Source organism: Oncorhynchus kisutch, linkage group LG17 (genome assembly GCF_002021735.2).
Source record: "Oncorhynchus kisutch isolate 150728-3 linkage group LG17, Okis_V2, whole genome shotgun sequence".
NCBI classification, from domain to species: Eukaryota; Metazoa; Chordata; class Actinopteri; order Salmoniformes; family Salmonidae; genus Oncorhynchus; species Oncorhynchus kisutch.
Window position 1 is genome coordinate 61192269 of NC_034190.2, and position 17568 is coordinate 61209836.

At 41.2% G+C, this 17568-nt stretch overlaps 1 protein-coding gene across 4 annotated transcripts in view; it reads right to left on the minus strand.

The window, feature by feature from the left end:
- The window catches only part of ube4b (ubiquitination factor E4B, UFD2 homolog (S. cerevisiae)), a 46812-nt gene extending 29244 nt beyond the window's left edge, over window positions 1-17568 (minus strand). Inside the window, exons 1-8 of one of the 4 annotated variants that reach the window (XM_031794231.1) lie at window positions 17253-17557; window positions 14239-14458; window positions 12039-12174; window positions 10381-10471; window positions 5730-5877; window positions 5204-5429; window positions 3136-3600; window positions 881-991 (exon numbers count right to left, since the gene is read on the minus strand). In XM_031794231.1, the coding sequence (XP_031650091.1) occupies window positions 881-991; window positions 3136-3600; window positions 5204-5429; window positions 5730-5877; window positions 10381-10471; window positions 12039-12174; window positions 14239-14458; window positions 17253-17276 (1421 nt within the window). In that variant the 5' untranslated portion in view covers window positions 17277-17557. Of the gene's footprint in view, window positions 1-880; window positions 992-3135; window positions 3601-5203; window positions 5430-5729; window positions 5878-10380; window positions 10472-12038; window positions 12175-14238; window positions 14459-17252 lie in introns of all 4 variants that reach the window. The other 3 variants (XM_031794232.1, XM_031794234.1, XM_031794233.1) reach the window with 3 other exon arrangements.

A 17568-nucleotide genomic window follows, 5' to 3' on the forward strand; every position in this document is an offset into this window, starting at 1 on the left:
GGAGACTGAAAGTGCAAGTTTTCAACCAATCTAACAGATTGTTTATCCGGGCTGCAGCAAGCAGCATTCGCAGCAACAGAAACCACCTGAAGTCACAATTAAACCAGTTGTCGTCTTTGGATTTTACCTGAAGATTGTTTGCAGAAAAGTGAAACAGTGCCTTCAACACGCACTTGCAAGGGTTATTTACCTGGTGTCGACAGTCTAAACTCCTTCACTTTGGGTCCTTTCCTCATATTACAAATTTAGCTAGCGAAATTTGACATCTTAGCTACAGTACATGACAGGCCTAATTCACTGGGAAACTACAATCCTGGCCCAAACTCATGCTGCTGATTTACAAGGATCATAGTGCTTGAGAACCAGATATCATTCTCCTACTGCAGTGGTAGCATAGTCATAATGAATTCTCAATATTTTTGCAAGCAAATATTTATTTTCAATTTACAGAACTGCAACTCAGACTCTTAGCAGTACCACAAGGATAAGCACCCTGCCTCGATCTGTACTGAAATTTACTTCTGAGGTTGAGCATCAACTACAACAGTTGAGGTCATAAAGCTGCCAGAGTCTACAGCAGGGCATCAAACATACGGACCGCGGGTGGTTTGAGTAAAATAATAATAGTGAGTTTGACACCCATGGTCTACAGGCTCTACGTTTCTCAGCCTGTTCCTGCAAGAGCAGAAACGCTGTCTGCGTCCCAAATGGCACTATATTCCGTTTATAGTGCACTACTTCTGATGGTCAAAATTTGAGCACTACTTAAGGAATAGGGGGCAATGGTGAAATGCAGACTCTGCTGTTAGTGGCTAGGCTCGACACACTGCTGAAGCATGCCGGTGAGTCTACTGAACACACGCCGTGCAGCGGTGTATACCTGGACCCAAACTGGACCTGCGTAAAATCTTCCTCCTGCTCATCCTCAGGCTCTTCTTCGCTGCTGTCCTGAGACATATCAGAGAGGGCGAAGAACAGGAGGGATAGGGGGCTGGCGTAGAGTGAGGAAACGAGGAACAAGGGATAAAGGAGGAGGATGGGGAGACAGATGGAGACACATGGGTCATAGATAGGAGCGGATGGGATAGGGAAAGAAGATGTAACACTGAGGAAAAGATGCAGGAAGGGAGTGATGTGACTAGTTCACCTTCCCTCGGACTTCAGCTGAACCCTGGTTGTGATTCACTGTGGAATAAAACACCAGACTACTCTCCAAGTGCTGACCTTGTCACATGTCCATTAATACATTTTATCTGAAGATACACCAAGAACACACAGGCTCCTACAGACAACATTGTCAGAGTACCACAGCTATGAGATTCACACAAAAAACATGCAGGACAAGCAATGCATTGGCAAGCAAAAGGTCTTTCTCCTCATTTCTCAATTATATACACACACACACTAACCAATCAAAAGTTGACACCTACTCATTCAAGGGTTTCTCTTTATTTTTTACTATTTTCAACATTGTGGAATAATAGTGAAGACAACAAAACTATGAAATAACACATATGGAAGCATGTAGAAACCAAAAAAGTGTAAAACAAATCAAAATATATCTTATGACATTTTTCAAAGTAGCCACCCTTTGCCTTGATTACAGCTTTACACACGTTAAAAATTACTCTCAACCAGCTTCATGAGGAATGCTTTTCCAACAGTCTTCAAGAAGTTCCCATATATGCTGAGCACTTCTTGGCTGCTTTTCCTTCACTCTAAAGTCCAACTCATCCCAAACCATCTCAATTGGATTGAGGTCAGGTGATTGCCAGGTCATCTGATACAGCACTCCATCACTCTCTTTCTTGGTCAAATACCCCTTACACAGCCTGGAGGTGTGTTGGGTCATTGTCCTGTTGAAAAACAAATGATTGTCCCACTAAGTCGAAACCAGATGGGACGGTGTATCACTGCAGAATGGCGAGATAGCCATGCTGGATAAGTGTGCCTTGAATGGTAAATAAATCACAGACAGTGTCACTAGCAAAGCAATCCCACGCCATCACACCTCCATGCTTCACGGTGCGAACCACACATGCAGAGATTATCCGCTCACCTACTCTGCGTCTCACAAAGACACGGCGGTTGGAACCAAAAATCTCAAATTTGAACAGATTTACACCGGTCTAATGTCCATTGTTCGTGTTTCTTGGCCCAACCAAGTATTTTCTTCTTATTGAGTCCTATAGTAGTGGTTTCTTCTCAACAATTCGACTATGAAGGCCTGATTCACGCAGTCTCTTCTGAACAGTGGATGTTGAGATGTGGCTGTTTCTTCAACTCTGAAGCATTTGATTGAAATGCATTCCAGGTGACTACCTCATGAAGCTGTTTGAGAGAAAGCTTTGCACACTCTTGGCAGTCATCAAGGCAAAGGGTGGCTCCTTTGAAGAATCTCAAATATAAAATATATTTTGATTTGTTTAACACTTTTTTGGTTACTTCATGATTCTACGTGTTATTTCATAGTTTTGATGTCTTCTCTATTATTGTACAATGTAGAAAATAGTCAAATTAAATAAAAACCCTTGAATGAGTAGGTGTCCAAACCTGTATATTATTATAAGAATACATGTTTTTATTTTAAAAGAGGATGACTGTAAATTGTGAACATCATCAGGGCATTGGAGTTGGTTTGTAGTTAGGAATTATGTGCAAAACACCACCCATATACAGCATGTCCATAATAAGTCAAGCAATAGGCCTACATAAGTAGCCCATTATCATGTAGGCCAAATGTGCATGGGTTTTTATGGATCAAAAGGGGTTTAGATGGTGGGCGTGACAGGGGGCATGACGCAGGGCATGTCAATGAGCGCGGTCAGCCCATCAGCACTGCAAAAAAATGTATGACACCGACTTGGCAGTATAGGGAGTTTTTTGAATTTATATGCAAATTTCTTGCAATTCTACCAATTTCTCAATGGTGCGGAGCAAATTATTTTGTTTTAAAAGCAAATTTCCTGCAATTATATAACTTTTGCCATGCAGTGGAGAGAAAATGTTGCAGTTTTAAAGCAAATTTCCTGTGATTCTACACATTTTGCCATGGAGCTGAGGCTGGAGGTAGGGTTAATGTTTTAGTAAGTAGCTTGTTGCGCGTCACTCTGTCACACGTGGTTGAGGAGGTACCTAGACGGGATCCGGGTGGCGAGGGCAGCTCCTCGGGCAGCTGATCTGGGTGAGGGGGGTACCAGAGGAAGGGGCATGGAGGTGGGCGGATGAGGACTAGTAGAGGGGAGGGGAACCGACTGGGGGCTAGTTGGTAGTGGCGGGGCCGGGGCCTGGGCCAGAATGATGGGCGGTACCGGGAGACCTTCAGTGATAGGGCCGCGTGAAAGCCCAGGGAGGCTAGCCAGTCTGGGGCTAGGGGGGGTGGAGATCCCCAAGGGAGAGGTGACAGAGTAGGGCCGGTAGCGCTGGGAGATAGGCAGAGGGGCGGAAGGGAGGTTGAGAGAGAGCCTAGGGGGGTAGGCCATGGAAGGGGGACTTGGGGCTACCATTGGATGCTGGGATGGGCTGGTGGGGGTGGGGAGAGGTGGAGAGATCATCCTGGCTGCATTCAAAGCCAGCGAGTGCGGACTACACCCGTACAGGCTGTGAACATCGCAAAACAAATGGGTTGACAAATGGGCTACATCTTCCTCTTTTACAATCTTATCAATAGTCAAGTAACTAGGTATATAAAACTGAATAAAAAAAAGACAATGATACCATGACAGTGCCAGTTAAAAAGAGACAACACTTCCCATTGACTAGGCCTAAATCAAACAAAAAGGGAACAATTCCATTTCTGTCAATTTCAATGTAGGAATTCCATTGGACACTACCTTGGATAGATGCCATTTTGGACACAACCCTACCGACCCCCCCCCCCCCAAAAAGAAACGTCCCTTTTTCAGGGCCCTGTCTTTTCAAATATAACTCGTAAAAATCCAAATAACTTCACAGATCATTGTAAAGGGTTTAAACACAGTTTCCCATGCTTGTTCAATGAACCATAACAAATTTATAAAACATGCACCTGTGGAACAGTCGTTAAGACACTAACAGCTTACAGAGGGTAGGCAATTAAGGTCACAGTTATGAAAACTTAGGACACTGACGAGGCCTTTCTACTGACTCTGAAAATCACCAAAAGAAAGATACCCGGGGTCCCTGCTCATCTGCATGAACGTGAATTCGTGAGACGCCTAAGACAGCGCTACATGGAGACAGGACGGACAGCTGATTGTCCTCGCAGTGGCAGACCACGTGTAACAACACCTGCACAGGATGGGTACATCCGAACAGGTACAGAATGGCAACAACAACTGCCCGAGTTACACCAGGAATACACATCAGTGCTCAGACTGTCCGCAATAGGCTGAGAGAGGTTGGACTGAGGGCTTGTAGGCCTGTTGACGAGTCGCGGTTTTGTCTCACCTGGGGTGATGGTCGGATTCGCGTTTATCTTCGAAGGAATGAGCGTTACACCGAGGCCAGTACTCCAGAGCGAGATCGATTTGAAGGCGGATGGTCCATCATGGTTGGGGCGGTGTGTCACAGCATCATCGGACTGAGCTTGTTGTCATTGCAGGCAATCTCAATGCTGTGCGTTACAGGATAGACATCCTCCTCCCTCATGCAGGCTCATCCTGACATGACCCTCAGCATGACAATGCCACCAACCATACTGCTGTGCGTGATTTCCTGCAAGACAGGAATGTCAGTGTTCTGCCATGGCCAGCGAAAAGCCCGGATCTCAATCACATTGAGCACGTCTGGGACCTGTTGGATCGGAGGGTGAGGGCAATGGCCATTTCCCCCAGAAATGTCCGGGAACTTGCAGGTGCCTTGGTGGAAGAGTGGGTCAACATCTCACAGCAAGAACTGGCAAATCTGGTGCAGTCCATGAGGAGGAGATGCACTGCGGTACTTAATGCAGCTGGTGGCCACACCAGATACTGACCGGTACTTTTGATTTTGACCCCTCCTTTGTTCAGGGACACATTATTCCATTTGTGTTAGTCACATGTCTGTGGAACTTGTTCAGGTTTTGTCGCAGTTGTTGAATCTTCTTATGTTCATACAAATATTTACACATGTTAAGTTTGCTGAAAATAAATGCAGTTGAAAGTGAGAGGACATTTCTTTTTTTGCCGACTTTATGTGTACCCAGGACTGGGGGCTAGTCGTGTGGCCACTGGGGGGTACTTGCCTGGACAAAGAGCTGGCCCCAAACGAGCCTGCACAGGGGGCCATGGGACTGCTGCCCTGGCTGGAGGGCTGGATCAGCGTCAGGTGGTGGTCAAGAGATTTGGCAGCAGCAATTGGCTCAGACGTGGCAGTCAGGCTGGCAAAGGGGTTGTGGACGTGCAACTGGGTAGACATCAGGAGCACCTCCATCAGGATCTGGCCAATCAGGTCTTTGAAGTCAGAGAAGACTGGGAGGAGAAAGAGAAATCCTATAAAATACACACTTCATTTGTGACTTGTAAACAAATTCTAAAATGGTATACATGACAGATTAAAAAAAGACTGACTACACAAACTGATTTGTATTTAATAAAAATATTTTGTTCAAATTTCAATAGAAACATTGGGTTAGAAGATTTAAAAAACAATTTCAGCTATTGCATTCAGATGAGGAAATCCTAAACCATAATCTAGGACTCTTTTGCAAAAAGCTGTACAATTCAATAAGAACATAGCTACATATGAAATATCATGCATCTTTGCCATACCGTCTTTGAGGCTGCTCTGGTGAAACTCGGCGGCGAGCAAGGGGAGAAAAATGACGTCTCTGTCCTGCTCCTTCCAGGAAACGCGTAGGATCTTACAGATGAGCTGCAGAGCCTGCTCTTCAGAGACATCTGAGTTCTCAGCGGATTCCTGGGACAGATACACCAATAGTTAGAATTACAAACTAGAACGGTCATTGCCGTTCAAGAGACTGGTTGCCAGGTGGCCATGTGTCCCGATAGGCGGCAAAACATTTAAATAAAAATGTCCTTGGGTAAAAGCAGGGTGTTCAGGACACAATGCCTGCTTTTATTAGAGGGTCCACCCCAAAAAAGCAGCCTTGACTCAAATTTTGAGAGAAAATGAACGCTAGAATTGCTGCTTTTTTTTTTTTTTTTGTCATCCACCACTTTTCAGAGGACATATATATATATATTTTTTTTCTTTACAGCTTTTCTGCTACATAGACCACCCTCGTTTGGTTTTCACGTGCCAAATATTTTTTTATTGTGCTGTGATGTTTTACATTCTTCTTTAAACTTTCTAATCGTATTGTATCAACAGAATGTGTGCTAAAAAAGTAACACCTTTCCTACGAGTATTATTATATTAATTATTGACTGACTACGGCTTTCCAAAAATCACCCAACACTGCTATTTGTAAGGTTAATTTTAAGCGCATGTTGTGATTTTTTTAACCATTCCTGAACCTGTGACCAAAAACAAGGGGCAATACCAGAATAAATGATCTATTGATTCTGTCTCTTCGTAGCAAAATCTACAGAGCTGAGATTGCTGTATGCCCCATATACAGTTGAAGTCGGAAATTTACATCCACTTAGGTTGGAGTCATTAAAACTCAGTGAATTATAAGTGAAATAATCTGTCTGTAAACAATTGTTGGAAAAATTACTTGTGTCATGCACAAATGTCCTAAATGACTTTCCAAAACTATAGCAGACATTCCCCATATATTTCCGACAGCTACATGTGATCTAACTCCGTTTCTATTCATAACGTTTTTTCCAGAAAGATTTTTTAAATGTATTAAATCAGTATATTTGAGTAACCATAACATTTGTTATATTTATTCAATCTTTTCTGGGGGATAAAACTGAAATTGTAACCAGCTTTTATGGCTTGTTTAATAAAGGGCAATACTTTAAACAAATTTTCATTTTTAATTAGTCAGAAATTAGAAGTCGTAATCTGTATGAAGGCAAAAAGGGCATTTTTCAACAAAGGATGAGCCTTTTGTAATAATCTACTGGAAAACCCCAAAATGGTTAAGAATAACTTATGAGTGAAGCTTTTAGTAAGAGGTTTAAATCTTTAATGTTGAATAGCCCCCCAAACTCATATTCATTCTGGCTTAGCATTCCAAATTAAAATGAAATATTTTTTGCTCATATGAATTTAAAAAACGAGTCGTCTGCAGTAGGCAGTGCCATTGTAAGTAAGTAAACTGTGATAGCACCATAGTTAATCAATATTATTCTCCCATAAAGTATTTACCTCTCTATGGTTGCAGAATCTTATATATTTTTGCCAACTTCCTATTGAAATTGATTGTGGTAAGTTAACTTCTTCGGGCTAGGGGACAGTATTCGGAAGTTTGGATGAATGAGGTGCCCAAAGTAAACTGCCTGTTACTCAGGCCCAGAAGCTAGGATGTGCATATAATTGGTAGTATTGGATAGAAAACACTCTTAAGTTACCATACTGTTAAAATAATGTCTGAGTATAATGTCTGACATAGTAATCAGCTTACCCCTGATTACTATGTCGGTCAACGGGAATATAAAAGGAAGACCTCCCAGATTGCAGTTCCTAGGGCTTCCGCTGGATGTCAAGTCTTTAGAAAGAGGTTCAGGCTTGTTTTTTTTTTAAATGCGCTAGAATTTGTAGTTTTAGTAAGTGGCTCCTATTTTGGCTGTAGTGTTTTTTGCACTTTCCGGTGAGGGTGAATACTTCATTATTTGTCTCCGGTAATGGTCCCCGGTATTCTCAGTCTTACATTTTATTGTTTATTTCCATATTAGGGTACCTGAGGATTGATTAGGAACGTTGTTTGATGTGTTTGGAAGTAGTTTATTGCTAAGTTAGGGGATTCATTTGTATGCATTTTGAACGAGGGAAATGGGTGGATTACTGAGTCAAGCGGGCCAATGACACTGACTTTTTTGGGATATTAAGAAGGACTTTATCAAACAAAAGGACCATTTGTTATGTAGCCGGGACCCTTGTGATTGCAACCCGATGAAGATCTTCAAAGGTTAGTGATTTATTTTATCGCTATTTCTGACTTCCGTGACACCTCTGCTTGGTTGGAAATGTATGCAATGCTTTTGTGTGCGGTGAGCTGTCCTCAGATAATCGCATGGTGTGCTTGCGCCGTAAAGCATTTTTGAATTCTGACAAAGAGGCTGGATTAACAAGAAGTTAAGCTTTTAAATGACGTATGACACTTGTATTGTCATGAATGTTTAATATTACGATTTTGGTCATTTGAATTTCGCACTCTGCAAATTCACCGGATGTTGTCGAGGTGAGATGCTAGCGTCTCAATGATCCGTAAGATCTTAATTTATATTTTTTGAGATGTGAATACCAAGTATGTCTACTTGTCACCATCTGATGTCACCATCCGGCCATTTTATTGGTAAACTACAAGGTATAATAAACATATTTTTAAATGATCAAATACGTAATATGGTACACTTGTCATATTTAGGTTTTAGTCCAGATAGGCTAGAACAATTATCAAGATCTTCAATGAGACTGTGCAGGGATCCAGATTGTGGACTTAAAAAATAAAAGTCATCAGCATACATTTAACAATTTTGTTTTTCTCCCCTGGAATTCTAACACCTTGATGTTCTTGTTGAATCTAATTTTAATAGCTAGCACTTCAAATGGCCATAATAAATATGGGGACAATGGACAGCCTTGTTTTACTCTTAATAGTCCAATACTTTCTGAAATGTAACCATGGATTTGCCTCCTTACCACTGTCAGCAAATTACACTGCTGATTTTAGATCTGAATTAGTGAAAACAGTAGGATACCCATATTAGTGACTTTATTTTACTATCCATTTTCTATTGGAAATGGATTGATTCTGTTGCAATGGCTATACAATAACTAAGAGCTAATAACTGCTGCTGCCAGCTGCTCTTTATTGGTGCCAATTAGCCAAGCAACAACACCCCTTTCAAAGACACCTTTAGCTAGATGGTAGAATCCATAATACAAAAGTATTCGGGTGAGGGTTAGAGGAAACAGATTCTACCATGTAAGCAGACAGGGGTGTTTTCAGAGAGCTTTCAAAGACCATTGGCATAGACAAATGTATTGGTTCAGAGTATTTCAGTTCAATAGCCATGTGGAGATGGGTGGTGAAGGATTCTATAATGCAATCACTGAGGCAAACCTGGGCATACAGATAAAGAATCTTCAATGCCAGTCATCATTTAGGTTATTTTGTTCCGAAAAACTGCAGACATTTGTTTCTATTGTGCCATAGAAAAGAGATCTATTCTACATCATCCATGAAAGACCTTCCAATCATTACTAATTGCAAGGCAAAAAATTAGCATGCCCTTACCTATTTAAATTAGAATGCCCTTACCTGAATTAGCATGCCCTTACCTGAATTAGCATGCCCTTACCTGAATTAGCATGCCCTTACCTGAATTAGCATGCCCTTACCTGAATTAGCATGTCCTTACCTGAATTAGCATGCCCTTACCTATTTTGAATTTAGGGATTAGATCATTGCAAGACTTTTTAACAGAAATAAAAGTAATTAACTCAAAAGTTGTTTTATCAGCCAGGAGCAAGGTCTTTATATTAAAGTCAAAAATGGCTCTCTGACCATCCAAAATGACCTACTTATTATGACTGAAATGAAGATGTATTTTTCTTTGAGAGTTAGCCATTTATTTCCTTTTCCTACATTGACAGGAGTATCAAAAGGACATTTATTTTCACGTACACAATGAACCCGCTGAAGTATATGAACCCACTGCTCATTTGGTGAAAAGTATTGATGTACAAAGTCTCCAACAATTCCATTGACTTCCATTCATTTGGCAGATCCTTTTCTTGACAGAGGTCGTGTCTGAAATAGCACCCCATTCCCTATGCTGTATCGTGCACTACTTCGAAGTGCTGGTCCAAAGTAGTGCACTATATAGGGAATAGATTGCCTGGCTACCCAGACTCTTTGTTCCGGCCAAATGCCACTCCAGGCCCACAAACGTTTCTTCTCTGCAATGAGTGTGGATTTGAGTCCATCCCCAAACCCTCTAGAATGTGAACACATTCAGACCATCTGATTTGTCCCAGAAACCAATGGGTTGGGCCAGAGCCATAACAAACATGAATGAAGCGCCGTATTCAAAGTACATAATTTGCTTTGATACGGATTGGTTAGACACGATCCAATCATAACTTTTCACCCACCACAAATTACTTTCAATGATGGCAGATTCAGACTGAAGTATGTAGAGAATGATAAGAGAAGTGGAATAATTCAGTTTGAGCCTTCAGGCATGGGAATAGATGGTGCCTTTTTAGACACAGCCAAAGTGACTGATTAAAGTACAGGAAGTACAGTAAGGAAGGGGGTGGAATGTGAGCTCTGCTTACCTTTTCAGCCAGGTCCCTCTTCTCCCTGCGATCACTGTCCTCCACCTCCATGTTCTCTATCCCCGAGTCCACATCCACCTGGGACATGCTGCTGGGCCACACGCACAGAGACAGAGGGAGAGAGGAGCAACATAGATAGGGACAACCAATTTATCCCTCCACCAGATCACACAAACAGTACTCCAACTCAAAAAGGACAAAACACACTGTGGCGATGAACAGTTAAAATCAGCTTGTGGCGGTCCTATCGCCTATGACGAGCGCATCGTCTGTTATTTTCTGTTCATTTCCGGACTAATCTACATGTTGAATCGCCACCATTCATTGACACCGAACAGTTGATCTCTTACACTTACGTTGCTTATGTGGCCATCCACCACTTTTAACTGTTTGTCGGCACGGTTTTGTTCTTAAGAAGTGCAATTAGCATTCAAGGTAAATTCAGAACAGCTAAAATCCTTACGCCTCTGTTGTGCATTTAAGTGCTTTCATGTTTTGTGCTATTCCCCTTACCTTAAAGCTGAAATCTTTATCGGTGAACCTGACACGTTTATTTGCGATATTACAACGGCTCGGACGCCATTGCACATGCGATAGAACAGCAGAGTATTTTTTTTATACAATGCTGGATGCTAAAACAAAATGTGCCTGGGGTGGCCAGTGGCACTGTTTCACCTAGCGCGGAGCACAGCTTTAACACATATCTTTGTATAACACACTGCACACATTGTATCTAGCTTTAAACTTTCTAATTTGAGTTGGAATGAAGGGATGCATGTGACATCTATTAAAGCTTTGTGTAAGGAGTTCATAAGGGGTGAATGGATACACTAAGCATGAGATCAGACTGACCCCGGGCCATAACAATTGAACAGAGCTGAAATGTGATGCCTGTCATCCTAGCCTCTTCTCTTATGTTGAATTACACTTTGTTTAGTTTATTTGACCATTTTAAAACACACTTCAAAAGACAACATAAATAAAATCATTGATGAACACACAAAAAAGTCAGAAGACTTACAGCGGTTAAAGAAAGTTTGAACCCTTTAGGATTTTCTGCATTTCTACAGAAGTTTGAGCTAAAATGTGATCAGATCCTCATCATCTAAGTCCTAATAATATATAAAAGTGAACCTGCTTAACAAATAACAAAAACAATTGTACTTATGAATTTCTTTATTGAGCAAATTGATCTTAAATTCAATGTATTGGTTGGAAAAAGTATGTGAACCTCTTCATTAATGAGCTAAATTAAATGTATTAAACTAGTCAAACATGTAGTATTTGGTCCCATATTCCTAGCACAAAATCAATTTGAATCAATTTGCTCAATAAAGAAATGAAAGGGTTGTTTTATTTGTTTAATTAGGTTCACTTTATTATTAGGACTTTGATCACATTTTAGGTCAAAAGTATGCAGAAATACAGCAAATCCTAAAGGGTTCACAAACTCGCTCACCACTATTTCCAGTGTGGTCTTCTAAATTGACCTCTTACCCCTAAACACTCCTGTCCTGTAGATCTGAGAGAATTGGGGTAGATAAACATCATGGCAATAGCTTCATCTTGCCTTCGAATCTCCATATTGCTTACACCTCCTAGCCAAACCTCTCTAAACAGGGCTAAGGATCGGTTTTGAATCGGTCCGAGTTGCTCACCTCTTTTCACAGGAGGCTGTGTCAATGTCCATGCTCTGGGATCGGGAAAGACTCTGGGACTGGGTCTCCAGGCTGTTAGAGGGAGAGCTGGAGAGGGAGCTCACTCCCTCGCTGCTCTGACTGCAGTACGTCACCCCTGGGACAGGTACGAAAGGAAGAAAACAAATGAGGTACACAGGAGGAGACAAAATGGCACCATATTCCCTATATAGTGTACTACCCTTGGCCATGGTCAAAAGTAGTACACTACATAGGGAGTAGGGTGCATTTGGGACACAACTGAAGAGCTCAGTGTGTGAGGAATACAGTATATTTGACTCGACCACCATGGCTTTTCTCTGCATATGTACAGTAGGTTCATTGGCAACACGCACTTTTTGTCAGCTCACCAAGTTAGGCTACCAGAAATGAACTTGAACACAGCTGTGTGAGTGTGTGAATTGGAAAGCCTGTCTACTCAACAGCTAAGGACAAAGCTGATTAAGGCCCATATCCAATGGCTAAAGAAAGACCAGGAATTACCACCTGACTACAGAACCCTCAACATAATGTGGAAAACCTGGGCCTTGTTCAGCAGGGCATCATTTAGATGGATAGAAATACATTGTGTGGAACAGACATGCCCCTGTGACATGTAAAACAAAGTATGGCAGATGGAGCGCAATGGTGCAGACTGCCTCCGTTGAAAATGAATGTCTTCTACCTGGCTGGAAAAGATATCAAAGCAGTTCATGGACACAGGGTGTTATTGTTGAAGCCTGATGCCAGTGCTGTTCGTTGCACCCTCCTGAACACGACCTTGGTTGTGTTCAATTGGGATGAACAGCTGTAAACTAACAGCATTTTACGCAAAGGTAGGCTAAGCAATATTGCATTTTTATTTGCTAGCTAAATTCATGTTGAGATAGATTTCCACAAATGTTGTATTCTGTTTAACAATTATTGGAAATTAGTTTATTGAAAGCCTATATCAAATAATTTTACATTTTGGCAACTTAAAGGATTTGGGTCTGTCATGTTTAAAAAATGTTTTAAAAACACTTGAAATTGAAAACAACATCATTACACATTGTGAATCTCATTTTAAAGCAATCAGTCAGTAATTAAGGTAGCTTCCTTTGACAGAGTAGGCTAACCAGTACAAACAATAGGGGAGAGATTGTATTCATCCATATCTATGACTCAATAGTATACGTTCTAGAGTACTGTATGCGTTTGTGAAAGCAGCATTTCTCACACCGATGCCAAATGAGGACACACTTTATATCTCCCATGGACTTCAGAACAAAATCCTAAAATAGGCCATTAACTGCAGAGGTAGTAGGAATGTAATGTTCAAGAATAAGCCCACAATCTGGGAATAGCCTATAGAATGCCACACTGCTTTCCACTCTGACTTCCGCTGGCTGAGAATGTTAGCACTCTCATCTGTGCCCTTAGCTGAACTCAGGCCAAGGCTGGTGCACGAACGGCACAGTGACTGTGCACTTTCCTGGTAAAGGGCACGATGGCAGGTTTGGGAGACTTTGTTTTGCTCAAGACCAGGTTTGATCATGGTGATTCCATAGCTGGTCGCTATTTGTTCGAGGCTACCAGGTTTTCCAAACCGCTCAAGATCAACTTAACAAATAAGTCTACTCCAACCGTGCCTATTTTGCATCTGCTTAGAGTCCTAGAACTATTTAAAACCAGACTGCCTACCAAAGTTTCTGAACTTTGGTTCTTTTAAGACCGACTAAGTGGAAAATACTCATTTGTACGTAAACATGTTCACTCAATACAACACGGATAAGAGGCAGAGTATTTCAGCCTACTAATGCTTCTTACTAGTTAAATAAAGGTGACATTCAAATAAATGAAAATGTGTACTAGCCAGTAATGTCTGAACTTGCCCTATAGCCTAATTATGGCCACCTGTGTTTTTGTTGTTGAATGGTGAGGCTGAAATGCATCCATGCAGGGCAGATAAATGAATTGTATTGAGTTGAGCCTTTTGAGTGCTATTTCATTCACTATGTAGCTAATTAGCCTACAGCAATGCCTTTACAGCAAGCAATCTGACAAAACTTGTTTAGCTCCCAATGTAGGAGATTTTGTGAAAGCTAGCTACAGAACAACCTATAAAAATGCAAACAAATGATTGAGGCTTTGCTGAATGTTTTGGTCATCTTTAAACATGCTGTCTAAGATGTGCTCATACCAGATGCGCCAATAGGAGAGGTGGCGGGGGTGACACTCTGGACATGGAGACCAAGTGAATGTGAGGCGGCTGGTGGTAGGGGCTGGGGTGTGGCCCCTGAGGTCCCAGGAAGGGGCCAAGGGGGGGTCTCTCTCTGTGGGGACGTCAGGGGAGTGCTGAGGGGGGTGCTGGGCTGGGATGTTTGCCCTCCTGCAAGTCTGGCCAGTCTCCTTCTGCGGATCTGTAATGAACAGAAGCAAGCTAGCTAGTTAACCAATGATGATTCAGTCGACTTAACAGTATAACAGACCAACATGAGAGACACTGATTTGATCATTAATCATGGTCAAAGGGATACATCGTGATTTTGGCATTAAAGCCCTTTATCTACTTCCCCAGAGTCAGATGAACTTATGTATACCATATTTATGTCTCTGCATCCAGTATGAAGGAAGTTGGAGGTAGTTTTGTGAGCCAATACTAACTTGCATTAGACATCCAGTCATTGCACTATGGTATCTACTAGCATGCTAGCAGTTACCATATACTTAATCATTGTGCAAACACTAGTTTGCAACTTCTTCAAACTGCATCCAGAGACATAAAAATAAAAAAAACAGAGACAATAACATTTATTTAGGTGTTGATTGCCGACATCTTTGGGAATAATAAAATGACAGCTAGAAGCTAGCTAGCTAACGGTATCTTAAACTGACTTGGGCCCGGTTTCGCAATAGCGATGGAACTTAGGTTAATGAATGTTTTAACAATACATCTTTCTGAAAGCTGCCAAAGATGTAATATGCATTTCCAAAAACACCACGCAGAGACGACGGTCGCTAAGTGCGCCATTGGAGCATGCCAATAGTGATATCAGCTTTCTCCATTCAAATCTTTCGGTAGCATTAGAAATATTGCACAGTACTGAAGACGGATCAGCTCCGAGACAGATATTACCACCTACGGCTGCAAATATTGAGGCAGCTTACTTTAATGTTCAGCGGTGTTGTGGTGCCTGGAGAAGGAATGGCGTGCTGTGTGAAAAAGTCTATGACAAACAGTAACACTCTGAATGACCTAAAATTACAAAATCGTATTTCTTTTTCCAGGTCAGGCCAATCCAAGCTGTACTGTGCAAGTAGGCTAATAATAGGCCTACTATTGAAATAGATGAGGCTTTGTCATAAATTCTCAGGTTTCAGATATTTCAAATGTTCAGGTTTTCGCTCAGTCCGTTTTTGAATAGGACACCCAATTTGGTGGTTTTCTAAGTCCACAAACAGTGCTTTTAGCACATCAGGAGACCACTTTTGAGGATAGGGAAAATTCTAAGATGTATTTTTTTTGTGTGTAGTTACCCTTTAATTCAGACACCTAGACTGTTTGGTTGTCTTGTTTCTGTAATGCACATGAGCTGGCGTTTACAAAACAAATGGATTGATGCAAATAATCATATCGTTCTGCCAGGTCGGCATAGGCTACTTTGTAGCTAGTTAACATCTAATGGAGAAGGTTTTTTGAAAAAGGCCTTCGTTAACCTTTCAATCTATCTTTTTCCTGTTCCTTAATCGTTTGAAACCTGGACGTTTTACTTCATGATGCATATCTTGCTTCAAATTAGCCTATTGGCAAAATCCCACCATGGAAACATGGAGGCAAATATTTTACAAAAGACTCCTCTTATGTGCTCTCCTGTTTTATTGGTTTCCCAATCATATTTATTTCATTGTATAGCAGCCAAAGGCATACTCCTAGTCATATTAGCAACCCATGATAGTTATTGTATCTTCAGATCTCCACTCTTTCAAAATTGATATTTCCATCTCTGTCCATGAGACCGCTTGCATCTGTGGTGCGCAAATTGAACATATGTGAGTAGGCCTACCACCGTGTGCACATTGCTGCACTTAAAATGCGAAGAAATAATTGTTGATCATCATTTTAAGCAAAACATTATGATCTGTTCCATCAGCCTTATTAATTGATAGTGTATACATCCACTACACTACTTTGATACGCATCCTGGTGATTATTAAGTAGTGAGTATACACAATGCACACAAGAAAAACTACAACACTGCTAATGCTTACCCAATAACAGAACGCACTAAATTACCTATTTGGTACATAACTGCGCACATGTTACGCTACACATCAAGAAATATATTGAAAAATTAGACCGTAGCCAACAAGTAGCAAAATAGAACTCTATGAAAATGTAATGCATATGATTGAAGTTGGCATATAACGTTAATGTACTAATGATATTTTTATGCAGTCATCTCGGCTTTCATTGGAAGCATATCTGTCTGTATACGTCGCTTGTCTGTATCAATTGCAAAGACATTGGCAACTTTGTATTTGTAGTCAAGTTTGTTCATTAGTTGTCGGCAGTCACAGAAAGAAGGATAAACCAAGTGATTATATGTTTAGCGGATTTCTTCTGTGTATAAAGCGACGCGGGAGGGCAAAAAAAAAGCATCTAACGACGCACTTCGCTTTTCTCCGAGTGGTGTGAGACAGGTGTTTGATTACGAGCGTTTTAATAACGCTAGTTTTGGAAAACAGATTTAACGATGCTCCTACGAAGGCTAGAATGATGAATTTAGCGTTAAGAGGCTTTTTGGAAAACGGGCCCTGATTGGTTGCACAATGCCATGGTGGCCTGCTGTGTTATGCTGAGTCGCCTAGCTAGCTAGCTAACGTAGCTACCTGCCTTTAGTTAATAAACTAGCTAGTTACAGAGTGTGGGCTAAATAGTCAGTAACGTTACTAACGTATCAAAACATACCCATTAAATTGACGTCAAGGTATCCAAACCCTTCTCGAAAAGGCCAGCGTTAAAATGGTGTGTTGGCTAGCTACCGTTCTGTTATATCTCCGGCTTTATGCTTAACGCGTTACTGTAGTGTCACTGACTAGCTAGCTACGTTAGCCTTTGAAATGGTAACGTTAACAACGACGACATAGACTTTTGTCGAGACAAATTGGAAAAAACGAATAGTAGTTTTTAGCAACATTACGTCGTTATCTTACCTCGTCGGCACTCAACTCCTCCATCGTTTTCCCTTTATTTTCAGCTAGCTTTACTAATTTTGCCAGCCAGCTAGCTATCTGTTTAATAGAACCAAATGTGCATAGTCTAACTCGTGAAACAAATAGCAATTTGTCTTGATTGCCTCGAAGTTTAAAAAAAAGAGGATGCGTGCGTTTCCTCAATTGAGTGGTATCTATTCGAATTATGAAACAAACACAAAAGTATTATTCATCAAAACCACTGAGGTATGATCAAAACACGAAGGTTGCCATTTTGGATCATGTGTCACGTGACTGGGGACTGACACTTCACAAA